Source organism: Leucoraja erinacea, chromosome 27 (genome assembly GCF_028641065.1).
Source record: "Leucoraja erinacea ecotype New England chromosome 27, Leri_hhj_1, whole genome shotgun sequence".
NCBI lineage: Eukaryota > Metazoa > Chordata > Chondrichthyes > Rajiformes > Rajidae > Leucoraja > Leucoraja erinaceus.
The window spans coordinates 29,526,777-29,553,653 of record NC_073403.1 but is presented as its reverse complement, the minus strand read 5'-3'; the positions used below and the strand labels follow the sequence as shown (position 1 = coordinate 29,553,653).

The following is a 26,877-nucleotide window of genomic DNA, read 5'->3' as shown; positions in this document are numbered from 1 at the left end:
TAGAGCAAATGATCGATGAGGAGATGCAGGCTAGGCATCTCCCAGGAGGACGGGCTTTGGCCTCCTCCTCACCACACCCTTCTGTACTCTCTATGTTCGAGGGCAGTAAGGGAGGCCAGGACTGGGCTGGCCTATCCCAAGGGCAGGCGGAGGATAACATCAGTATGCCGGGCGTGCTAGAAGAAGAGCTACTGGGTGTAGTGGGCCGGTACGCAGCGCCCCCAACAACTGGGATGGTATTACCACCCAGAATGGCGGCCAGCATTAACAGGCTGTCCAACAAGCCGCTGCAGGACAAGGTCGTCCAGCAGGCCCTTGATACGTACACAGCGCCAGAGAATTGCGAGGCGCTGCGGGTCAAAACGGTCAACGGGCAGATATGGAACCAGCTGGGGCAGCAGATCAGGGCTCAGGAAGTAAAGATGCAGCGGGTCCTGAAACTCCACTCAGCAGCCATCACCGCCTTTGCTCGGTCCGTCGGGAACGAAGAGCTAACCATACCCCAGCAGGATGCACTCGCATTGATGTGCAGCACCACTTATGAGCTCAATAGCCTACGGCGGGACAACATTAGGCCTGCCCTCAATCCGAAATATGCAGGCCTCTGCAAAGCTCCAGCGCCCGAACGAGAGGCGCTGCTATTTGGTGCAGATTTGGCCAAAAAACTGAAGGAGTTGGAAGAGGCGGCCAAACCAGTAGGCCTCATGAGGGCAGGGCCAGGACCGAGCAGGGTGAAGACACCCAGTTGGCAGCACGCCTCGGCATCCACCAGCAGGTACCGAGCCTGGTGACCGCCTCCCACTACCCCCAGAGCTCTTTTTTAGAGCGGGGCCCAGGGCGGAGCCGTGGGAAGATGCGCCGCCCCACCGCAGCACCAACACGGACAACCTTGGGCCAAACCTACCGAAAACGGCCCCACAAATAAACATGGAGGTAGGTGGGTCTGGTTCCTGCCAACATACACAGACAACGGGTGCTGTATTAACAGGAGGACGTTTGAGGTTCTTCAAGCATGTTTGGTGCTCCTTAACTAACAATAAGTTTATACTCAACAGTATCAGTGGATACAAAATTGAATTCAAACCAGGCTTAGAACCTCCAGTTCAGCACATGCCCCAAAGGGTATTCCTTCCCTCAGCATTTGAGAAGGTAGAAGGACAAGCTGAACTAGATAGGCTCGTGGCTAAAGGCATCATAGAAATGACCACACACGAGCCGCACGAATTTGTATCAAATATTTTTCTTAAATCCAAGAAAGATGGTGGGTGTCGCATTATTATTGATTTGACGACACTTAATCAGTTTGTTGAGTATCAACATTTCAAAATGGAGACATTTGTCACTGCCAGACAACTGATCTCCAAGGGATACTACATGGCAAGCATAGATATCAAGGATGCTTACTATTTAGTACCCATTCATAAGGATTATTACAAATATCTGAAATTTATCTGGATGGGCCAGCTGTGGCAGTACAGAGCCTTGCCCAATGGTTTAACGACAGCTCCCAGATTATTTACAAAAATTCTCAAAGTGGCCATGAAAAAATTGAGAGAACAAAAACATTTAGTCGTGGCCTATCTGGACGATGTTCTCATATTAGGGAGAACAAGGGAACTAGCTGTCGCAGGAGTTTTAGCCACTAAACAACTCCTTGAAACTTTGGGATTCATCCTACACCCAGATAAATCAATATTGGAGCCTACTACTAACATGGATTACCTAGGCTTCACTATTGACACTATCCATATGACTGTCACTCTGCCCAGAGACAAAAAAGTTTCACTCATCGAAGCTTGTAACAATTTAATTGCTACACCGCAACCAAGGATACGGCACGTAGCCAGAGTTATTGGCTCTATAGTAGCAGCATTCCCGGCTGCCCAACATGGGCCCTTGCATTATCAAAATTTGCAAAGGGCAAGGACTCATGCACTACGTCTTAATAGAGGGCATTATGACCGCAAAATGGAGTTACCCACTGAAGCCAAATCAGAACTTCAGTGGTGGGTCGATAATATTTGGCACAGTCACAGTCCTATCGCCGTCACCAATCCTAACATAACCATTACAACGGATGCCAGTGCTTTAGGCTGGGGAGCTACTAACTCCATAGACAGCACAGGTGGCAGATGGACTAACTCAGAGGCATCGCTACTACAATCAGTGGGCATTAACTTCTTGGAAATGCTCGCAGCCTTTTATGGGCTAAAAGCATATACATCTGATATGCGGCATGTGCATGTTAGGATTATGATTGACAACACTACGGCGGTATCTTATATCCAGCACATGGGTGGCATAAAATCAGTATCATGCGACAAATTAACTACTATAATCTGGCAATGGTGTGTCGAGAGACATATTTGGCTATCAGCTGCCTATTTACCAGGCAAGCTAAATTTAGTGGCGGACACCAGGTCACGAAAGTTCAATGACAACATCGAATGGATGTTGGACCCAAAACTATTTGCTAGAATTGTCAAGCAATATGGTACGCCAGATATAGATTTGTTTGCGTCTAGACTAAATCACCAACTACCCATGTATGTGGCTTGGGAACCAGACCCAGAGGCAGCAGCGGTAGATGCCTTCACGCTGGATGGGGGAAATTTCTTTTTCTATGCTTTCCCTCCCTTCTGCCTCATCAGTCGGGTACTCCAGAAAATTCAGGCAGACTCAGCCTCCGGCATTCTGGTCGTGCCCGACTGGCCTACTCAACCATGGTTCCCAATGTTCCACGACATGGTGGTAGAGACACCTATGGTCCTTCATAACCACCCCCAATTATTGACTCACCCGGTAACTGGCATTAGTCATCCATGCCACCAAAAATTGAACCTCCTGGTTTCCAGATTCTGAACAGACCTTACCGGGGATTGGGGTTATCAGAGAGAACAATCACCACCATGTCGGCATCCCTGCGAGTTTCCACCAAAAAACAGTACCTGACCTACATCAGGAAATGGGAACAGTACTGTCTGGAAGCAGGGACATCCTACAAGACGGCTTCGATCTCGGATGTGCTGGAGTTCCTGGCCCACCTGCACCATGACCTAAAGATGAGCTACAGTGCCATTAATACAGCTCGGAGCGCCCTGTCCGCATACCTTATGCCCTTTGGACAGCATAGTGTGGGATCCCACCCTCTGGTTATCAAACTCCTTAAAGGGATCTATAACACCAAACCCCCTACACCTAGATACACCCACATGTGGGATGTGAGTGTAGTATTGACACACCTTCGAGGTTGGCCTCCGGTGGGATCCCTGAGCCTGGAACAGTCCACTTATAAGACCCTCATGCTCATGGCGCTTGTCTCAGCTCAGAGGGTTCAGTTGCTGCATCAGTTAAATCTGAACCACATGGTGACCACCCCAGATACCATTACTTTCACCATGCCGGGGTTGGTAAAACAGAGCAGACCAGGTATATCCAGGTTGATCTTCCGGGCTTACCCTCCAGAACCTAGGCTGTGTGTGGTGACCCACCTTCATCATTATTTAGACACTACCCAAACTCTTAGAGGGAGAGAAAAAGCCTTATGGGTCAGCCATAAAAAGCCTTTTGGACGGGTTACCAGCCAGACAATATCCAGATGGTTGAAACAGGTCCTTAACATGGCAGGGATTAACACAGATGTTTTTAAATCCCATTCAACCAGGGCAGCGTCCACCTCAGCGGCGGATAGGATGCAGGTTCCCCTAGACCACATCCTCAGAGCAGCGGGATGGTCAAGGGAATCGACATTCCAAAAATTCTACAGGAAACCGCTGATGGAAAAGGACGTCTTTGCGGAAAGAATTTTAGAAACCGCAAATTTATAATTTAAAAGCCCAGGGGAGCTATTTTTTGTTGTAGTTAATAAACATTTGTTTTTTAAAACTAAACAAACTTGTTGGTCTTTAGATACCACTTCCTCCCTCGATGATCTTTCGGCAGTGAGTGATATAACTGTTACACGGTTTGAAATCACAGACCTTTGAAGTCTTCACGTAGTCACTCACGTGACTCCGAAGTAAAATAGTAAGATTAAACGAGTACTTACCAGTGCGAAGTTTGATCTGTATTTTATGAGGAGTTACGATGAGGGATTACGTGCCCTCCGCTCCCACCCTCATTGTATAGATCAAACTCGGACTGATGTCTCATTGGTCTTTACTATCTTTACTTCAATTTGTGTCTATCTGTGATTCCACACCGCTGCTTGGAAGTATGCCGCGCCTGCGCGCTGGGTGGGTTCTTCACGTAATCCCTCATCGTAACTCCTCATAAAATACAGATCAAACTTCGCACTGGTAAGTACTCGTTTAATCTTACTATTAAAATTGAATCTGAATCTGAATCTGAAATGCTGGAGTAACTCAGCGGGACGGGAGAAAAGGAGTGGGCGACATTTCAGGTTGAGACCCTTCTTCAGACTGGGTCAAGACCTTTCTTCAGACTGAAGAAGGATCTCGACCTGAAACGTCACCCATTCCTTCTCTCCAGAGATGCTGCCTGTCCCGCTAAGTTTCTCCAGCATTTTGTGTCTATCTTCGGTGTCAACCAACATCTGCAGTCCCCTCCTACTCCACCACCAGCACGATCTCAGGACATAATTATCAGTATATTTCACTTTAAACAAAGGGAGAGCAGATACCCTGAGGTAAACGGTTCGTTCTTCGCAGGATTCCTTCTCGTTTTCTACTGGCGGAAACTCAAACTCTTCCTGGGCTTCGTACGGAGGCAGGAATCGTATTCGGCGCTGGGACCTCTGCTTGTTTTTGTCCAACTCTATCTGAGCGTTTAGCACTTGAAACAAAGGATAGATAAAATTAAAAGCTGCACCTTAACGCAGTAGAAATTAAAAATAGAATCTCAATCTTTGACCTGAGAGGTAATAGGATGTTTTCACTACTTTACTTTAGAGATACAGCGCGTAAACAGGCCACATTGGCCCACCGAGTCCTCACCAGGCTGCGAGTACCCTGTATACTAGGACTATCCTATGCACTAGGGACTATTTACAATCTTTACTGAAGCCAATTAACGTACAAACCCACACGGTATTGGAGTGTGGGAGGTAACCGGAGCACCCGGAGAAAACCCACGGGGTCACAGGGAGAATGAACAAACTCCATACAGACAACACCCGTGGTCAGGTTCGAACCCAGGCCTTGGACACTGTAAGGCAGCGGCTCTACCGCTGCGCCACCGTGCCTCCCGCTAATGGGAGAGTCTAGGACCAGAGAGCACAGCCTCAGAATAAAAGGATGTACCATTCGAAAGGATTCAATGATTCAGTTATCCGTTATTGTCACATGTACCTAGTTACAGTGAAATGCTTTGTTTAGAGTATAATCTGGTAAAATCACCCAGCAGACATCACGTGGTGTCAGTACACAAGAGTCGCCACGTTTCTGGCACCAACAAAGTCCAAACATTCACCGAGCAGTCCAATCTTCCCTGAGGTGAGGAGGAATTTCTTTGGTCAGAGGGTGGTGAATCTGTGGAACTCATTGCCACAGAAGGCTGCGGAGGCCAAGGCATTAAGTATTTTTAAAGCAGAGATTGGCAATTTCTTGATTAGTGAGGGTGTCAAAGATAATGGGGAGAAGGCAGGAGAATGGGGTTGAGAGGGAGAGATAGATCAGCCATGATTGAATGGCGGAGTAGACTTGATGGGCTGAATGGCCTGATGCTGCTCCAATGACTTCAGCACTATTTCTGCTGTGACAAATGTTACATAACTCGTTGAATATTTTGAGTATTTTGTATTTTTATTTCAATTTTCAACACTGGCTATTTAACTTTTTAAACAAGTGAATGTGTGCCTGCTAACATTAACATCTGTGCATTGACATAGCAACAGAGTGCATTGTAGTTAATGTCTGTGTACTAATAGGGCAAGTGAGTGCACATTGGAGCTAATGTTGGCACCGTGGCTAATTCGGAGTCTACACAGGAGGTTATTTATGTACATCAATAGAATGACATTACATAGAGGACATCATATGTGTCTCAAGCAGTCTGAAGAAGTGTCCCGACCCAGAAAGTCAACTATCCATGTCCTCCAGAGATGCTGCCTGACCCACTGAGTTACTCTAGCACTTTGTGTCCTTCCTTGTTTGCTAATATCTGATCAATAGGATTAGTATTTGAATACTGATAGATCGTCAATGTACATTGAAACTTTCTGCAATATATTTAAGGATCAATTGTACCAAGAGCCAAGAGCTCGGCATTATGAGACCATAGGCTGGATCAACATAAACAGAATGATGCAATGGACAAAGGACATTTATTGTCACATACACCATTTGGTGCAGTGAAATTTGTGTTTCCATGCAGCACACAAATAAGATAAACACAAAACTATAGAATTTAACATTAAACATCAAAAACATCCCCCACAGCAGAATCAACGTTAGGGAAGGCAACAGTTCAGTCCACTTCCTCGATGTTCACCTGTGGTCAGGGCCTATTGAAGCCTCCTCAGTCACCACAAATGGCGGCCCGATGTTTCAGGCCCTCTCGCCGGATGATGGAACTCTGGCGTCGGAAGAACGCTCTGAGCAGCTTGGAGTTCCGAATCGGCCGCTTTCTACCGCAGACCGCGGCTCTCGAAGTCCACAGTGTGAGCTGGGCGGAGCTCCAACACTGGCGACCTCTGCCACAGACCCCAGGCCTCCGCGGTGTTTAAAGTCAACGCCACCCTTGGCTGGAAGCTCCGCAGACCACAGCTCCACGGTGTTAGAGTCGGCAGTCCCAGCACTCCGGAGCTTCCAACACGGCGACCCGGAGTAAGGCATCGGCCGCTCCATGATGGTAGTTCGGTGCTGCGCCGCCACTGAAGCTGAAGCTCTGTCCAGTCTCCGGCAGGAAAGGCCGCGCAGATCCAGATGGTAGGCCGCATGGAGGGGGCGAAGTTGCGGCTCGGAGGAAAAACGCATCCTCGACCAGGTAGTGACTGAGAAAAATGGTTTCCCCTCCCCCCACCCCACCCCCCACATAAAAAGACTAAAATACCTCCAAAACAAAACTTTTTGACAGACTAAAAATTAAAAAAAGGATGAAAGGACGAACAGCTGCAGGCGAGGCTGCCACACTCGATGGCGCCACCACTTGCAGGAAGGAATTGCAGATGCTGGTTTAAACCGAAGATAGGCACAAATTGCTGGAGTAACTCAGCGGGGCATCCGGAGCCTGGGATCCCTCATTGGGGACCCTGGAGGAGAAGAGCTCTGACCGCCGGCCTGCGGCCTACTTCTAACCACTGGCGCGGCGGGAACCTATCATCCAGAGCGGTATCCCTCGTCGGGGATCCCTGGAGAGGAGTTCTGACTGCCGGCCCTGCGGTCTGCGGTGCTTCTGGCAGTGGTGCGGTGGGAACTTTAGATCTTCGACCGCCGGCCTGCGGCCTACACCATCTTGAAGCCGCGGTCTCCGGTAGGGAAGCACCGATTCAGGACTTACCTTGTCTGCACATCAGGCCACCCGCAGCGGCGTCTGTGGAGAGTTGAGGTCCTCAGGGGAAAATGGAGGAGGACTGACCAAACTTTGTGCCTTCCACCATAGTGATGAATGCTGTGGTGGTTGTCTGTGTTACATTTTTATTGTGTATTGTGGGTTCTTTTTTTTAATTGTACCACTGCTAGAAAATTCATTTCACTGCACTTTATGTGCACGTGACGAATAAATCTGACTTGACTTAATATAACATTGTATTTACCTCAGTTCAAAATGCTATGTGAGGGATTACATTTTCAATTGTCCAGGGACCTGTAACTAGGCCTCATTTGGCATTTGGATTTCTCGCGGAAACAATGTTAAGTGTTGCTGGTGGGCAGCGACGCCTGGAGTGTTCCCGGCAAGTGGGGACGCGCCCTCTGGTAGGCCCGGCTCAGCCACCGCAGATGTCGACGGGACCCGCACCACTACATGATGTACCGGGTTGTATGTAAAACAAAGCAGCTCACTGCATCATAGGTACATGGGACAATAAAGCATCGTTGAATCATTGAATCATGAAGAATATCAGAGGGATACAAAGCACACGCAAGATTCTGCAAACTTGCTGAAATTTCTGCTGAATGAAGAACGAGTTCCTGGTCATAAATTACTGGAGCAGAATTAGGCCATTCAGCCCATCAAGTTTACTACGCCATTCAATCATGGCTGATCTATCTATCCCTCTCAACCCCATTCTCCTGCCTTCTCCTCATAACCCTTGACACCCGTACTAATTACGAATCTATTAATCTCCACTATAGAAATACCCAATGACTTGGCCTCCACAGCCATCTGGCAATTAATTCTACAGATTCACCACTCTCTGACTAAACAAATTCCTCCTCATCTCCTTTCTAAAAGTACGCCATTTTATTCTGAGGCTATGCCCTCTGGTCCAAGACTCTCCCACTAGTGTAAACGTCCTCTCCACATCCACTCTATCCAGGCCTTTCATTATTCTGCAAGTTTCAATGAGGTCACCCCCTTATCCATCTAAACTCCAGCGAGTAGAGGCTCAAAGCCATCAAACGCTGATTATACATTAAGCCGTTTCATCCCCGGGATCATTCACGTTAACAAGGATCTCTTCTTCTTAACTATGCTGGGTGCTTGGACTTTCTGGCAGGGATTTGCCACGGTGCCCTCTGGGTTACATCAAACAATGCAGAATAGAGAGAAGGAGGCAGCAGGGACAGCATGATGGCACAGCATAGAGTTGCTGCCTCACAGCGCCGGAGACCCTGGTTTGATCCTGACTATGGGTGCTGTCTGTACTGTTTGTACATTCTCCCCGCGTTTGTACATTCTTTGCTGAGATCTTCAGTTTCCTCTCACATTCCAAAGACCTGCAGGTTTATAGGTTGATTGACTTGGTATAAATGTTAATTGTCCCTAATGCGTGTAGGATAGAGTTAGTGTGCGGGGATCGCTGGTCAGCGCGGACTCAGTGGGCCAAAGGGCCTGTTTCCATGCTGTATCTCTAAACTAAACTAAATTAAGGAAAAGAGTAGGATGGAAGGTGCTAGTTGAAACCAGGTGTGATGGGCAGATAGAGGCAACAGGGGCAGGAATCCTCTCTGAGGATCCTTCAGTACTTCTACTCAGGGGCCGTAGAAAGTATCTTGTCCGGTAGCATCACGATCTGGTTTGGGAACTGCTCCGCCCAGGACAAGAAGGCTCTGCAGAGAGTAGTGTGTTCGGCCGAACGCATTATGGGAACTACACTCGCCCCCCTGCAGGACCTATACACCAGGAGGTGCAGATCCAGAGCCAGCAACATTATGGGGGACCCCTACCACCCCAGCAACGGACTGTTCCAGCTACGGTCAGGCAAACGCCTCGCTGTCATGCTGTGAAAACAGAAAGGATGAGACTGAGTTTCTTCCCACAGGCCATTAGGACTGTAAACACTTACCTCACCAGGGACTAATTCACTGTATCAATTTACTGTTGTGTTGGGCCTTTTTTTAAATTGCTGGGTTTTTTTCTAATATGTAAATACTGATTCTGTTCTATTCTGTTCTGTAGTTTTTGCACAATCTGCAGGCATTGCCACTTTCATTTCATTGCACATCTTGTGTGTGTATGTGACAAATAAACTTGATTTGACTTGAACTAGGAGACAGAGGTGGGTGGCTGAGAGATGGAAGCAAGTAAATAAAAACTAGGATGGAAATGATGCAATTCTATAGTCAGAGTGTGCCTATGGCATAATCCATTATTTCATATTTGTACTTACCATAATGCTGATGTGCATTGCGCCCTGTCACTGTTACACACATACGCATGATAAAACTGCAAAATAATGGAAAATGTTTTAAGACCATAGGTATGCTAATAAAATGGACAAGAGATGATCAAATTTACAAAAACTACTCTGCCCAATGTCTCTTGCCTCCGAATTAGAAAATGATAGGGGACTATTCACCCATTGTGCTTTGTTAGTTTACCACAAAACAATTGTCATAGGCTCATACAGCATGGAACTTGCCCACACCGATCAACATGTCCACATCTATGCATGTCCCACCTGCCCATATCCCTCTAAACCTATCCTATCCATGTACCTGTCTAAATAATTCTTAAACGTTGCGATAGTACCTGCCTCAACTATCTCCTCTGGCAGCTTGTTGTATATACCTACCACCCTTTGTGTAAGAAAAGTGCCTCTCAAGTTCCTATTAAATCATTTCCTCCTCACCTTAAAACCATGATCTCTGCTTCTCGATTCTCCTACTTTGGGTAAAAGACTCTGTATATTTACTCTATCTGTTCCACATAACTCTAAGATCACCCCTCATCCTCCTGCGCTCCAAGGCCTGTTCAACCTCTCCATACAGCACAGCCCCTCGAGAACTGGCAACATCCTTGTAAATCTATTCTGCACCCTTTCCAGATGACAGCCACGTTGAACTACATTTTTAACATTCCTTTCAAGCAACCATTTCATTGTTAAAAAGGATTACCTGGCTTTGCTTCAGTAATACCTCTGTGAAATAAAATTAGCATTCTGAATATCCATGATGTAAAGAAAACCCCTTTAATTATTCTTGCATCTATTTTAAATTTGCACTCTTATATTTTACCAGCTATTGGAAACAAGCAACAGCTATTGAACCCAATCATAATGATTAATCTTTGCAAATATCTAACATACCAGATTTCTCCCGTGTTTCTTCACAGATGCAACACTTTCCTACATGGTAGCATCCCAATAAGTGGAGGATACATCACTTATAACATCATTTTTTGTAACAAGATGATAAAATGACACCCCATTTACAGTACAGTTAAGATTGTATGTTTTCCAGAACTTCCTTATATCTTTTTCAAGAATAAAGAGTCAAGATTCAAGATTCAAGATTCAAGAAATTTATTGCCATGTCAACAAGTTGATAGGAATGTGTCTTGGTTCGCTCTCAGTCAGATACAATACAGTACAATACAACCACCACATATTCCACAATAAATAATACAGACAATACGAAGGACAATATATACAGAAAGGACAGTACCCAGCAGCGTCATATTAAGCGTAAGTGCAAGTGCAAAAGAAAGTGCAAAGTGATTAGTGCAAATTCAAATATCTGATGGCTTGGAGATAGGTGCAGTCTCTGAAGTGAGATGTTTTACTTTTAATGCTCTATATCTCCTTCCTGATGGGAGGAGATTAAAGAGGTAATGTGCCGGGTGAAAGTGGTCTGCTATGATTTTTTTGGCCTTTCTGGTGAGTCTTGTTGAGTGAAGTGATGTCACTGAGGGAAGTCTGCTGCAACCGATGATCTTAGAAGCTCGGCGCACTATTCTCTCCAGCCGAATCTTATCCTGCGAGGTTGTGTGACCATACCAGACAAACATAGAGAATGTGAGTATGCTTTCTATGGTAGACCTATAGAAGTGGGTCATGGCTGGTCGACCGACCCTGAATTTTTTAAGCTGCCGCAGGAAGTAAAGTCGCTGGTGGCACTTAGTGATTATGAGACTCCCATGATTCAAGAGTGTTTACTGTCGATATGTCCCAGACACTCTCGGTTGGATTGTAACATTGTCGTGGTCGGGGAGCTTGTGTGTCTCAGTGACCCCTAGAGCAATGCCAGCGGGAGGTTCGTCTCCTGTTAGGGTCTCCCATGCTGGACAGGTCGAAGGGTAGAGGCGAGACGAAGAGCGATCCACTGGTCCTCCAGGTTGGAGGTTGAGCACAGGGATAACAACCCTGTCTCGTAAAACAAATATGTTACGGAAACAGCAACTGAAGGGATCAACACTACTGAGCGTGATGGACTTCCAGTGTCCAGAAGCGAGCCCAGAACAGGCAGAAGTGGAGGACCTTCATTGCTGCCTTATATACCAGGATGCATAATAGGGTAATGTCCCAGACAGAACAGTGAAATTCTTACTTGCAGCAGCACGACAGAATAATTATAGTACTCTGTAAACAATATAATAAGCGAGAAAAAGTTCAGTATATATGTATATATTGTATATATGTATATACACACACTCACACAAAAACAAACAAAAAATGCTAGTGCAAAAATACAAAACCAGTGCCCCTAATTCTACATAGTGCAGAGCTTATTTGTGGTTATAATGTTTAATAGCCTGATGGCTGTAGGGAAGGAGCTGTTCCTGAACCTGGACGTTGCAGTTTTCAGGCTCCTTCTTCACGATGGCAGGAATGAAATGAGTGTGTGGCCAGGATGGTGTGGGTCTCTGATGATTCTGGGTTCCTTTTTGAGGCAGGGACTCCAGTAAATCCCTTCAATGTTGGGGAGATCAGAGCCCGGTATGGACAGGGCAATGGTCACAACTTGTTGCAGTCTTCTTCGCTCCTGGGCGTTCAAGTTGCCGAACCAGGCCATGATGCAGCCAGTCAATATGCTCTCTACTGTACACCTGTAGAAGTTCAAGAGAATCCTCTCTGACATACCGAACCTCCGTAATTTTCTCAGGAAATAGAGGCGTTGATGTGCTTTATTTAGTATTGCAACAGTGTGCTGGGTCCAGGAAAGATCTTCAGATTGACTTTGTACACATACGTTCAGTTAGATTTTTCATCCTCAATGCCTCTGGATATAGGAACAACTATTGCAGTGTGGAGGAAGGAACTGTAGATGACGGATTAAACCGAAGATAGACACTGATGGAGTAACTCAGCGGGTCAGGCAGCATCTCTGAAGAGAAGAAATGGATGATGTTTCAGGTCGAGACTCTTCTTCAGACTGATGGAACGACAGAGTATGCAAATACTGTGGGGCCTCTTCATTGCCTTTGCTGCAGGAGGCACCTTGGGCATGGAGGCTGAGCGGTGGCGGTCTGAGGCAAGGATTGGCGGGTTCACAGGCCGATGTGCGATGTGTCCAGATCGAGATGTAGGTGGAGTGGGCCGCTGGAGGCCCTATAGGAACCTGGGGCTCAATTAGATTGGGCACTGCTATAAGTGATCAAGCACATGAATTAAATGTGTCCTGCTGGGTCATGGAGCAGTAGTGGGGACATCAACAATATTGCCTGGCCAGGGCGACTCAACCCCAATGCTCACCACCAGGACTACGGGCCTTTGTAGCCATGTGAAGTCTCTACCATTTTTAGCAACTCTGAACGTTAGTTTAGCTTAGTTTATTGTCACGTGTGCCAAAGTACAGTGAAAAGTTATTTTGTAGAATGCTATCCAGTCAGCGGAAGGACTATACATGATTTGAATCGAGCCATCCACAATGTACAGATACAGGATAAAGGGAATACTGCTTAGTGCAAGATAAAGGAAAAAAAAGTTTGATTAAAGATAATCCAAGCATCTCCAATGTGGTAGATGGTAGCTCTTTAGTGGGTGATAGGATGGTTCAGTTGCCTTATAATAGCTGGGAAGAAACAGTCCCTGAAACTGGTCATGTGCATTTTCACACTTCTATTCCTTTTGCCCGATGGGAGAGGGGAGGAGAGAGTGTCAGGGGTGCGACTCGTCCTTGATTATGCTGCTGGCCTTGCCGAGGCAGCATGAGGTGTAGGTGTGGTCAATAGAAAGGAGGTTGGTTTGTGGGATGGTCTGGGCTAGGTCCACAATTCTCTACAATTTCTTGCAGTCGTAGCTGGAGCTGTTCCCAACCCATGCTGAGGATGCTGAAGAACTTGAAGGATATGAAATGGTGCCGGAAAAGTGGTGATACTTGTGTATTGTCTCAGTGTAATCTACTAACACACTTGTATGCAAGCATAATTGTGCCTAATGTAGTAAGATTGTTATGGAATTGAATGCAGAAGTATAATTTCACTGTACCTTGGTACATATTATAAGGAAGCACCATTGGACCATTACAATTCTGAAATCACACATTTACGACAGACCTTTCCCTGTTCTTATTGCCAATACACACGTCTTTATATTCATTTATACACTATTCTGCATTTGCGTTTTATCAGATCACTCTTAAGGGCCTGTCCCATTTAGGCGATTTTTTTTAGGCGACTGCCGGCGACGGTCACAGATGGACCCACCCTATGACAATGTCTACGACAAGCTACGTCAACAGGCGACACAATTCCTCGCGACTTCAAGTTCAAGTTCAAGTGAGTTTATTGTCATGTGTCCCTGTATAGGACAATGAAATTCTTGCTTTGATAATTGTGTCCATATACCATGATGGCCCTTGCTGTCTCCTCCCCTTCCTTAATCCTCGAGCTGTCTCCTCCCATCCCCCCGCCCTCGGGCTCCTCCTCCTCCCCTTTCACCTTCCTTCTCCCCTCCCACCCCCCATCAGTCTGAAGAAGGGTTTCGGCCCGAAACGTCGCCTATTTTCTTCGCTCCATAGATGCTGCTGCACCCGCTGAGTTTCTCCAGCAATTTTGTGTACCTACCATGATATAAATATATACACACATGAATAAATAAACTGGTAAAGTGCAAATAACAGAAAGTGGTTATTAATAATCAGAGTTTTGTCCGACCCAGGTTTAATAGCCTGATGGCTGTGGGGAAGTAGCTATTCCTGAACCTGGTTGTTGCAGTCTTCAGGCTCCTGTACCTTCTACCTGAAGGTAGCAGGGAGATGAGTGTGTGGCCAGGATGGTGTGGGTCTTTGATGATACTGCCAGCCTTTTTGAGGCAGTGACAGCGATAAATCCCCTCGATGGAAGGAAGGTCAGAGCCGATGATGGACTGGGTAGTGTTTACTACTTCTTGTAGTCTTTTCCTCTCCAGGGTGCTCAAATTGCCGAACCAAGCCACGATGCAACCGGTCAGTATGCTCTCGACTGTGCACCTGTAGAAGTTAGAGAGAGTCTTCCTTGACAATCCGACTCTCCGTAATCTTCTCAGGAAGTAGAGGCGCTGATGAGCTTTTTTGATAATTGCGTTAGTGTTCTCGGACCAGGAAAGATCTTCAGAGATGTGCATGCCCAGGAATTTGAAGTTCTTGACCCTTTCAACCATCGACCCGTTGATATAAATGGGGCTGTGGGTCCCCCTCCTACTTTCCAAAGTGCACAATAAGTTCCTTGGTTTTGCTGGTGTTGAGGGCCAGGTTATTTGCGCTGGCACCATATGGACAGTTGCTCGATCTCTCTTTTATATTCTGACTCATCCCCATCAGTGATACGCCCCACAATAGTGGTGTCGTCAGCGAACTTGATGATGGAGTTCGCACTGTGGTTCGCTACGCAGTCATGGGTATAGAGTGAGTACAGCAGGGGGCTGAGCACGCAGCCTTGAGGTGCTCCCATGCTGATTGTTATAGAGGCTGACACATTTCCACCAATACGAACAGACTGTGGTCTGTGGATGAGGAAGTCGAGGATCCAGTTGCAGAGGGATGCGCAGAGACCCAGTTCTGCGAGTTTGGTAACCAGTTTGGAGGGGATGATTGTGTTAAATGCTGAGTTGTAATCAATGAATAACAGCCTGACATATGAGTTTTTGTTGTCCAAGTGGTCCAGTGCGGAGTGGAGGGCCAGCGAGATCGCATCCACCATTGATCTGTTGTGGCGGTAAGCGAACTGCAGTGGGTCCAGGTTTTTGTCGAGGTAGGAGTTGATTTGCTCCATGATCAACCTCTCAAAGCACTTCATCACCACCGGCGTTAGTGCCACTGGTCGATAGTCATTGAGGCACGTCACCTTACTCTTCTTGGGCACCGGTATAATTGATGCCCTTTTAAAGCAGGTGGGGACCTCAGACCTCAGAAGTGAGAGGTTGAAAATGTCCGTAAAAACTCCCGCCAGTTGGTCCGCACAGGTTTTTAGAACATGACCGGGTATACCATCAGGACCAGGTGCTTTTCGGGGGTTCACCCCTCTGAAGGATTTCCTGACATCGGCCTCTGTGACTGAGACTGAAATGCCATCACAGCGAATGGGGGATCGGGAAGGCACATCAGTATTCTCCCTGTCAAAGCGTGCGTAAAACGCATTGAGCTCGTCAGGGAGTGATGTTACACCGACATTTCAGCTGCCTCCTGGTTTTGCCTTGTAGGAGGTGATTACATTCAGGCCCTGCCACAGCTGCCGAACATCTGTCTCGTCCTCCACTTAGCAGAACCAAGGTTGTATCTGGTCTTCATGTAGGCCACTGTATCATTGGAAGTGAATGCCCTGTGTCTGGACTTCAGGAGAGTGCGGATCTCAAAGTTCATCCAAGGTTTCTGATTGGGAAACACTCGGAAGGTTTTTGTAGGGATGCAGTCCTCCACACATTTCTTTATGGTCAGTAACGACTGTGGCGTATTCGTTCAAGTCTGTTGCCGAGGCCTTGAACATTGCCCAGTCTACAGACTCCAAACAGTCCTGGAGTTGTTCCTCTGCCCCCCCCCCCCCCCCCCCACCCCGACCAGCTCTGTGCTGTCCTCACTTCTGGGGGTGCGCTCTTTAATTGCTGCCTGTAGGCAGGAAGAAGCAGCACCGCGGTATGGTCGGATTTACCGAAGTGAGGGCGAGGGATAGAACGATAGGCATCCTTGATGGTGGTGTAGCAGTGGTCGAGGGTGTTAGGTCCTCTGGTGCAGCAGGAGACATGTTGGTGGAAATTGGGGAGTGATTTCTTGAGGTTCGCCTTATTGAAGTCCCCAGCAATGGTGGTAAATGCCTCGGAGTAAGACGTCTGGTGTTTGTTGACCACGGCGTGCAGCACCCCCAGTGCCAGACGGACGTCTGCCTTGGGTGGGATGTAGGCCGCGGTCAGGATAACGGAGGTGAATTCTCTTGGGAGGTAGAAGGGACGGCACTTCATCGCCAGATGTTCGAGGTGTGGAGAGCAGGAGTTGGACAGGACTGCCACGTCTGAACACCACGCAGAGTTGACCATGAGGCAGACGCCCCCTCCCTTTCCCAGATGCCAGGGTACGGTCCATGCGGTGGATGGAGAACCCTTCAGGCTGGACCGCTGAGTCTGGGGAGCTGGGGGTGAGCCATGTCTCCGTGAAACAGAACACAGAGCATTCCCTCTGCTCCCTTTGATAAAGCAGCCTTGCCCTTAAGTTCTCCACTTTATTTTCAAGCATTAGCCAGTAGGATAGTAGGGAGAGGGGGCCGAAGTCCCCTGCGCTTCATTCTGACCTGGAGTCCTGCCCGTCGGCCACGTTTCCTGACACAATGGAGGCTTCCCCTTTGTTTCCAGGTACTGTACTTGCTGTACCTGCTGTTTCTGCAGACCTACGCTGGAACGGGGATTCCCTCACAGACGGCAGCTCCAGCTCCGTAATGAACAGGGGTTCCCTCAAAGTTGGCAGCTGCAGCTCCAGCTCCGTTGTCCCTGGAAGATCCAGCCCGTCAGCTCTGGGGGTCATCCCGGGGTTTCAAGGTACAGTACCTGGGATCCATAGTCGGGTTGGGAGTTCCACAGCCAGCGTGGGAAAGTTTAAAGTCCGGGGTTCCCGCAGCTGCGGGAGATCACGAAATTGCGAGAGCCTTGAGGTGCTCAAGCAGCTTGTCTGAAACGGCACCGATTTCTGCCGTTTTTCTGGTCCAGGTAAGTTGTTGGAAGTTGTAGTTGAGCCTTTTATTTTCCGGAGCTCCGCAAAAGTTGCCGCAGGCAGGCGCCATCTTGCCACTTGTGACGTCCACCTACGACAACCTACGACAACCTTCCACCACACAGGCAACAACCTACCACAACCGAAGTCAACCACCCTCCACCCGTGACAAGCTACGACAAGCTGCGACCCTGTCACCGACAAATGAAGACAACTGAAGACTTCTCTTGACGTTGGTACTGTCGCCGGTTGACATAGGATGACGTAGGTTGTCGCCAATGGAATTCACCGAGGTCATCACCCGGCGACAACCAATGTCACCTGGTGTCATCCTGGCAACAATCTACGACAACACCTACGACAGGAGAAGACAGGCAACGTCAAGCCCACAGTCGCCAAAAGGTTTTGAACATTTCAAAATCGAGAGGCAACAAAAAAAACATTACAACACTTGAGGAGACATCTCACAATGATACAGGCGTCTCCCCGCGATCGTGTGGCGACAGCCTATATTCCGGCTGTCGCCGTAAAAATCGCCTAAAGGGCCTGTCCCATTTGGCGAATTTTTCGGCGACTGCTGGCATAATTGACTGATGTATCAGGTCACCAATTTTGCGGCGTGAGGTGGTGGAAATTGTCGTGATGCGTCGTGATGCGGCCTTGATGGCGTTTGTTGCGCGTTGTTATTTCAAGTGTTGCAACATTTTTTTTGCCGCCGCTGGATTTTGAAATGTTCAAAATCTTCTGGCCACCCTGATATGACCCAGGCAGTCGCCGAAAAAATCGCCAAGTGGGACAGGCCCTTTATAAACTATTTGCGTCATCCTGCATTTCAAAACATGCCTCTTATCCATCCATAGTAATTGCTGTTCTTTGTTACAAATTACCTAATTTGTTACAAAAGACTGAATCCTTGCATTAAGAAGTATCTCATTAAGGTGCAAGAAGTGCCGCAAAGCACTGACGATAGGTGCAGGAATAGGCTATTCGACCCTTCGAGCCAGCACCACCATTCTATGTGATCATGGCTGATCATCCACAATCAGTACCCCATTCATGCTTTCTCCCTTTTGGAGTAGAAACCAGTAATATATTTGTAGCAGCCATTTTATCTCCAGCTCCAAGGTGAACAACCCCTTGAGTGGGCAACAGTTGAAACTGGAGAATTGAAGGGATTTCCTTCCCATCCTGTGCAGCAAGATCCCGACTGTTCCACTGAAACCCAGAGTCATAGAGTCATAGAGTGTGTGAACAGGCTCCTCTGCCCAACTTGCTCACACTGACCAACATCTACACTACACTAACATCGACCAACATTTAGACTTGTCCCACCTGCCTACGCTTGGCCCATATCCCTCAAAACCTACCCTATTCATGTACCTGCCTAAATGTTTTTTGAACGTTGCGATAGTACCTGCCTCAACTATCTCCTCCAGCAGCTCGTTCCATCTACCCATCCACCAACCTCTGTGTGAAAAAGTTACCCTCCAGGTTCCTATTAAATCTTTGATCCTCACCTTAAACCTATGTCGTCTGGTTCTCAATTCCCCTACTCTGGGTAAGAGACTCTGCGTCTATTCCTCTCATGGTTTTGTACATCTAAGAGTAAAGAAATGTCTCTCGCTTTGACACTTTCAATGGGGCAGAGCTCCCTGCCCTTCCCTCGGAAACAGCTGTCACTGGAGATTACTGGAGTCATTGTGGTTGAATGGGCAGAACATTTAACATTTTTCCACAGCGTTAAGGGCCTGTCTCACTTGCACGCGATTGCGTGCGTTTGATGCGACCAAACGGAAGCGGAGTTCACGCGAAGTTTGGGCTAAGTACGCGCTAAGTTCGCACGTGACGTCATTTGCGTCATGCTTACCAATCAGCTGGGCAGGAGGCAAGGTATGCAAAGAGGTGCTACATAAAGGGCGTTGACAAAGTTACAAAGTACCCCAGGCTATGTCCTCCATTGGTTTCTCCTCTCCACTCCTCCCCTCGTCTTACCATGTCACGGGGGGGTTATCTTTTGACAAATTGCACAACTTTAATTCCGGATTCAGAGTGCTTGGTGTGATGGTGAGTTTGGCCTCTGCTGTTATAACCGGCTTTGCCCTGTTGGAGAAAGAGAAGAACTTAGCATCTTGTGTGGTCAGCACTGTTGTATTGCACCTCAACTTATCAGCCCACCACCTTTCCCTTCCTCACATACACATGCAGAGACAGGCACTGACTTACAACATTCCCTTCCCATATTATCGAAGATAGACTCAAAATGCTGAAGTAACTCGGCGGCTCAGGCAGCATCTCAGGAGAAAAGGAGTAGGTGATGTTTTGGGTCGGTACTCTTCTTCAGACTCAAATATAGATGTGGGAATGGGTGTGGGGATGGATGTGGGGGGGGGGGGGGATCCTACTTCAGACCCGACAGGAAATGTCACCCATCCTTTTTTCTCAGAGATGCTGCCTGAACCACAGAGTTACTCCAGCACTTTGTGCCCATCGCTAGAATGTTGTTGGCAATGTAGATATACATCGCAGAATCGCTCAGGTACAATCCAACTGTACCCAGAGCTCCGGCAGCATTCTGAAACATTTGTCACAGAACACAGGACAGCACAACAGTGGTATCAATATTGATTTTTCTAACTTCAGGTAACCATTGCATCCCCACTCGTTTCACTGTTGTATCATTCGTTACTACCTCAAACCTATGTCCTCTGGTCCTTGATTCACCTCATCTGGGCAAGAGACTCTGTGTGTCTACGCAATCAATTCTTCTCATGATTTTGTACATCTCTATAAGATCACCTCTCATCTTCCTGCGCTCCAAGGAATAGAGGCCTAGTGTGCTCAACCTCACCATATTGCCCAGGACCTTAAATCCTGGCAACATCCTCGTAAATTTTCTCTGCACCCTTTTCCAACATGATACCATCTTTCCTATAACATGGTGCCCCAAAATTGAACACAATGCTCTAAATGTGACCTCACTAACGTATTATACAACTACAACATGACCTCCCAACTTCTATACTCAATGTTCTGACTGATGAAGGACAAGGTGCTAAAGGTCTTTTTGACTATCTGCCGGTGATGCCACTTTCAATGAACTATGTACCTACACTCCTTGATCCCTATGCTCTACTACACTCCCCAGGGCCCTGCCGTTCACTGTGTAGGTTCTGCCCATGTTTTTGCTCCAAAAATGTAACATCTCACATTTCTCTGTTAAATTCCATCGACCATTCCTCATCCCACCTGGCCAACAGATCAGGATCCTGTTGCATTTGTTGACAATCATCTTCACTATCTACAATGCCACCCACTTTTGTGTCATCTGCAAACATGCTAACCATGTACATTCTACATGCAATGCTCTGACTGATGAAGGCCAAGATGCCAAAATGTTAGGGGCCAGTAGGGTGTCCCTTGTAGCCAGGGTCCGGAGGGCAAGGAGCACCGCCACTCCACCTAGGGTCCGCAAGGGGAGGAGTGGCTCTGCTGCCAGTGACCGAAGGACCGGTGACAGGATCTAGGGAGCAGGTAGGGCTGAAGATGTCCTGGTTGGGTTGCACTTAGGCCTGGCCAAGCTGGCCATCCGTGAGTCACGGTGCCAGGCGGCAGAGGGCTCTGCCCGAGCCAGATGCTTGCCCCTTTACCGGGGTTGTACAGTAGTTATTAGAATATTTGTAACATCGTTGTTTGATGATTTTGTAACATGGCGGTGGGTATGTCACCACGGTTTTTTTTTTTTAAATTTTGTATCGTGTTGAAATTAAATAAATTATTTTTTGATACCAATAAAATAATATGCCAAAATGGTTGAGACAAGACCATAAATTGGAGGTGTAAAGAGGACAATTGATTGGGGACAAAGATCCTTGGAGATGTGGCTGATGGTGACTGCTTGTAGAGAACCAGCTCCTCACCTGTAGACCAGGACTTTGGCGGCATTGTGGGCACCAACAATCAAATCTGTAAAACAAGGATGAGCACACATCAATGCATTAGCATGGGGCCTACTTCGTCTTGCAACTAACCACGCAGTTCTAAAGAGGACCTTATGATATGGCTTTAGACTTTAGTAATACAGCGTGGAAACAGGCCCTTCAGCCAACCGAGTCCAAGCCAACCAACGATCACCCCTGCACTAGCACTGTCCTACACGTTAGGGACAATTTACAATTTTTACCGAAGCCTATTAACCTACTGGAAGTCTTTGGAGTGTAAGAGGAAACCAGCGCACCCGGAGAAAACCCAGGTGGTAACGGGGAGAACGCACATACTCCATATAGTTATCACCCGTAGTCAGGACTGAACCCGGGTCTCTGGCGCTGTAAGGCAGCAACTCAACCGCTGCACCACCATGCCGCCCTAACTGTAGAAAGACTATGCTGGAGGAACTCAGCAGAACAGGCAGCGTCTGTGGAGGCGAAGAGATTGTCAACATTTCGGCCCATGATCCTGCATCAATGCGTTCCTTCAGCACTTTGCTTTCTGTTCCACATTATAGCACCTGCAGTCTTTTGTCTCTGATATTCCTGTGCGTTTCTTTGAAGGCACAGAACTGCCTCACGACGTTGAAGATTATTACCTAGACTGAGTCTGTAAAACCTATTACAATCTTCCCAACGCATTGCCGGAGACCCCAGCCAAGTTGCTGCTTGTGCTGTGGGTATGCATACTGTGCTGGGTAGGGGAGGGAAGAGTTAATGACATTGGTGGTTTTGCAGGACCAGGTCCCACCAGTACTGGAAGCAGTCCAAGAGTCACATAGCACAGAAAGAGGTCCTTTGCCCCACTGAATGCATGTTGACCATAAGTCACCCATCCACAGTAGCCAGCAGACAACGGCGCCTTGGTGATTTAAATGCTCACCTAGTTACTTTGTGATTGATTGACTGAATGAAAATCAGGGAAGCAGGCCCTTATGGTTCTATGTTATCCCACTTTCACACACACTAGGGACAATTTACGGAAGCCAATTAATCTACAAGCCCGCTCGACTTTGGGATGTGGAAAGAAACCAGAGCAACTGAAGGAAACCCACGCAGCCACAGGGAGAACGTGCAAACTCCACACAGACAGCACCCGAGATCAGGATCGATCCCGGGTCTCTGGCGCTGTGAGGCAGCGGCTCGACCAGCTGTGTCACTGTGCCGCATAACGTCAGTTTCTTAATGAGTCAATGATTCCACTGATTATTGATTTCCATCCATTACTCAGCATCAACTCACACCTTCAAGGTCATTGAAATAGGCAGCCAGCTTCCTAGACAAAATAGTGGAAATAGTCTTCCTAGCTTCAATCGCTTGTCACTCTAAAACGTACAGAAGCTTAATTCTGATAACGTCTTTGCCCCATACAGTTTCGTATTTGTTTCCTGCCCAGCTCATTACACAATTCTCATGCCCCACACAAGGTGGGCCTGTTGCTAAAGACAGCTATATTCTACCAAGGTGTAAAACCAATCAATCATTTGCTGATGTGTAGGAAGGAACTGCAGATGCTGGTTTAAACCGAAGATAGATCCAAAACGCTGGAGTAACTCGGCGGGACAGGCAGCATCTCTGGAGAAAAGGAATAGGTGAGGTTTCGGGTCGAGACCCTTCTTCAGACTGAGAGTCGGGGAAAGAGAAACGAGAGATATAGATGGTACATATGAAAAATGAATGAACGATATGCAAAAGGCAACAATAATCATGGGATGGTGGAGCACACAACGGTCCATTGTTGGCTTTAGAGTAGATGATAACGAGTTATACAGGCAGCGAAACGCAACAGAACGACAGTGAAACTAGTACAACAACTAGGGTGGGAGAGGGACAGAGAGAGAGGGGATGCAAAGGTCTCTTGAAGTTAGATAAATCAATATCATACCACTGGATTGTAAGCTGTCCAAGCAAAATATGAGGTGCTGTTCCCCGCAATTTGCATTTGGCCTCAATCTGACTGGAGGAGGCCCAGGACAGGAAGGTCAGTGTGTTAATGGGAAGGGGAATTAAAGTATTTTGCAACCGGGAGATCACGTTGGCCAAGGTGGACAGTTATGTTTCCTTGTAAACACTGTGCTCTCCATTAGAGGGCGCTATCTGCTCATGCTATAAGGCAGTGTCCCAGAGAATTAGATCAATTCTGGCTGTTTAACAAGGATGTTTTCAGGAATCAAGGGCGAGTTTGGTCAGGTTAGGATTTTATTCCGTGGAGTGCTGGCATCTGGGAGGGGGGGATATCTTATAGAGGCGCATAAGACGGGTAAGGTGAATGCACAGTCTTTTACTCAGAATAGGGGAATCAAGAATCAGAGGACATACTGGAGGTTGAAGGTGAGAGGGGAAAGATTTAATAGGAACCTGACGGGCACCTTTTTCACTGAGAGGGTGGTGGGGACATGGAATGAGCTGTTAGAGGGGTGGAGCAGTGGCAGAGCGGTCCTCCATGAGCTGGAACACCTCCCGGGCGATGCTCAGCTTGTCCGGTGGAAGACGGCTCGCCCGGGCATGTACCGGAGGGCCCACGGTGGGGATGTGATGGACGACCACGTGCTTGGGGGCCGCCGCGCTTAAACGGGGAGTGAGGAGCTCGGGGAAATCAGTGAGTAGGGAGGCATAGGGGCCGTCAACCTCGGCGACAGCACTGAGCTGTGGGCTGAGTGGAGGAGGGGGCCGAGGGGCCGAGGGCCGACGCCGGAATCATGCGCCCACCCTGCGCATCGACCAGGCGGGAGAACGCCCGTGGGAAGTCGGCAGCCAGGAGCGGCTGTGCGACGTCGGCCACGATGAAAGTGCACTCATATGGGTGGGAGTCGACAGACAGTGAGAGGGTCCACGTGCCCTAGATCCGAATGGTACTGCGATTAACGGCCGGGTGTCACGTCCAGTTGGCGGGAGGGTACTCACAATAGCCCCGGAGTCAACAAGAAAATGCCTGCCGGACTGGCGGTCAGGGACATAGAGGCGGGTGTTCGGGCCGATCTTGACCGCCTCTACAGACGATCGGCTGTGGCGTTTCCCTGGAACGAGCAGGGTTGACGGCAGCGTCGAGCCTCAGCAACCCAGCGAAGATTGTAGAAGCACCATTTGTGCTTACTCCAGCCGTCAGCTCGTGGCTTTGGCTCTGCGATGGAAGCAGTGGGTGGGGCGTCACCGTGGTCCCGCCGAGGTGACTGGCGCGCTGGCCCGGAGACCTGGTTGATGGAGCCGTCATATTGCTGCTTAGCGAGCCAGAGTTCGTTGGCCCTCTCGGCGAGCTGCATGGGGTCAGTGAAATCGGCGCCGGCGAGCACGAGGAGGATATCGTCAGGCATCTGCTCTAGGAATGGCTGTTCGAAGAGCAGTCATGGGCGGTGGCCATCCATCAGGACGAGCATCTCAGCCATCAGCGTGGATGGCTTGCGGTTGCCCAACCCGTCCATGTGTAAGAGGCAGGCGGCACGATCTCTGTGCGAACGTATAAAGTAGGAGGGCTTTGAGGCCTTTGTATTTCGCGAGGGCCGGCGGGTCCTGGAGGAACGGCAGCAGCCACGAAGCCGTCTCTTGTGTGAGCGTGCCGACGATATGAAAGTATTTGGTGTCGTCGATCATGATGTTGCGGAGATGAAATTGCCCTTCCACGTGGGTGAACCAAACCTGTGGCTGTTCGACAAAGAACACGGGCAGCTTGAGGCTAACGGCATTCTGCTGAGCGTCGGGAACGGCGGCGGCTTGCATTCAATATACGAGTGGACGCGTTGGGGTCACCAGTTTGGTGAGTGAGTGATTTTATTTTGCAACGGTAAGACAGCCAAAATCACGATGCTACTTCCACAAGTGTGGCGCTGGACTGATACAACTCGGTAAAACGCGCACGAAACTGGCCCCCCACACCCACGTGATCGGTGCAGCCTATCCAAGTATTTGACTAACCAAAGCCACCACCAGGTGTCGCTACAGTACATTATTATGATCTAGCATGGTTAGCCATCGAAATTTGCAAACTGAAACGCACACACCATGCCTACATGCAACTTCCTCAGTGTAACAATTGTTTTTTTATACAGAAATAATGATGGCTTCCTATTATTTTAAATCATCTGCACCCCAGGCAATAATAATAAGCACACGCAGAAGATATGGAGACTTAAGACTTTACCTGTGAAATTATTTGAATCGATATCCAGGCCTCCTTTCAATGAAAAGCCAAATCCTGCCGCCATCATGTCAGGGCCCCATGTACCCTTCAGTTGTTGGAATGGTGTTTGGTGGAGTCCAGTCGCACGTCCCAGGTAAATAAACACCCTGCCATTGCCATCTTCACCGGCCATTGGGGCTCCAACTGCTACATCTGCAAGGACACCGATATTTTATTACAACTGCACCATCACCATGTTCAAGAAACATTTAGACAGGTGCATGTATAAGATAGCTTTAGTGGGATATGGGCCAAACGCAAGCTGGTGGGACTAGTGTAGATGGGGCATCTTGGGGGCATCTTGGTCGGCATGGTCAAGTTGGGCTGAAGGGCCTGTTTCCCTGCTGTACGGCTTGATTACTATGACTCTACCCAACTCTGGTACTGTAACAAATAACGTCAGTGGATATATTTTAAATAAAGAAGATCACAAATAGCTCTAAGAAGAAGAAAATATTACATTTCTAAAGGGCCTGTCCCACTTGGGCGACCTAATCCCCGAGTTTGCCCTCGACTCATACTCACAGCATGGTCGACACGAGGTCGTAGGAGGTCTTCGTAATTCTCCTTCATGCTCGAGAGTGGTCTCCGCGTACTCGAGGCCTCAGCTAGGTCGCGGCGTTTTTTCAATATGTTAAAAAATGCCCATGAGTAAAAAAAGGTCGCCATGGAAAAAAATTGATACTTTTTTTACTCGTAGGTTTAGTCGTAATAGGTCGGCATGTTAGTCGTAGGTAATCGAGGGTGGTCGAAAGTAGTCGTAGATAGTCTTCATCATAGTCGAAAGGGAGGTCAAATGAGGTCGTCTTCACTCTCCAATATTCGGTGTCCAATTTTCCCGAAGTTAGTCGTAGCTAGTCGAAGCTGGTCTTCAACATAGTCGAGGTCGAAGGAGATCTTCTACATAGTTGAAGGAGGTGTTCGACATGTCATTTTTTCCAAACTCTTCTAAACTCGCCAATTAGGTCGCCCAAGTGGGACAGCCCTTTAATCATATGTACTAAATCCAATTTGTTTCCTTTTCACCTAAAACCCGCAATATTGCGCAGTAATCTCTGCCAACAAGTACTGATAGCCTCTACCTCCTGGCAGGCTGAGCTCCGCCAGACATCAGAAGAGAAGGAGCCAGCTTGAAGGATCACCAGCGGCAGATAACAGACGAACCACATCCAATGTTGGGCCAGACACCTTTTCCCAGCCGCCTAAAGTCGTGGAAACAAGTGAAGCACAAGTCTCCTTCTCGGATGATAGAATATCCACTCTA

At 48.0% G+C, this 26,877-nt stretch overlaps 1 protein-coding gene across 2 annotated transcripts in view; it reads right to left on the bottom strand.

Annotated features, from left to right (window-relative positions):
* The window catches only part of LOC129710388 (integrin alpha-8-like), a 152,124-nt gene that overhangs the window by 61,859 nt on the left and 63,388 nt on the right, over nucleotides 1-26,877 (bottom strand). For both annotated transcript variants that reach the window (XM_055657352.1, XM_055657353.1), the window contains exons 13-17: nucleotides 25,575-25,766; nucleotides 21,374-21,419; nucleotides 19,449-19,556; nucleotides 9,734-9,789; nucleotides 4,643-4,794 (exon numbers count right to left, since the gene is read on the bottom strand). In XM_055657352.1, the coding sequence (XP_055513327.1) occupies nucleotides 4,643-4,794; nucleotides 9,734-9,789; nucleotides 19,449-19,556; nucleotides 21,374-21,419; nucleotides 25,575-25,766 (554 nt within the window). The remainder of the gene's footprint in view (nucleotides 1-4,642; nucleotides 4,795-9,733; nucleotides 9,790-19,448; nucleotides 19,557-21,373; nucleotides 21,420-25,574; nucleotides 25,767-26,877) is intronic.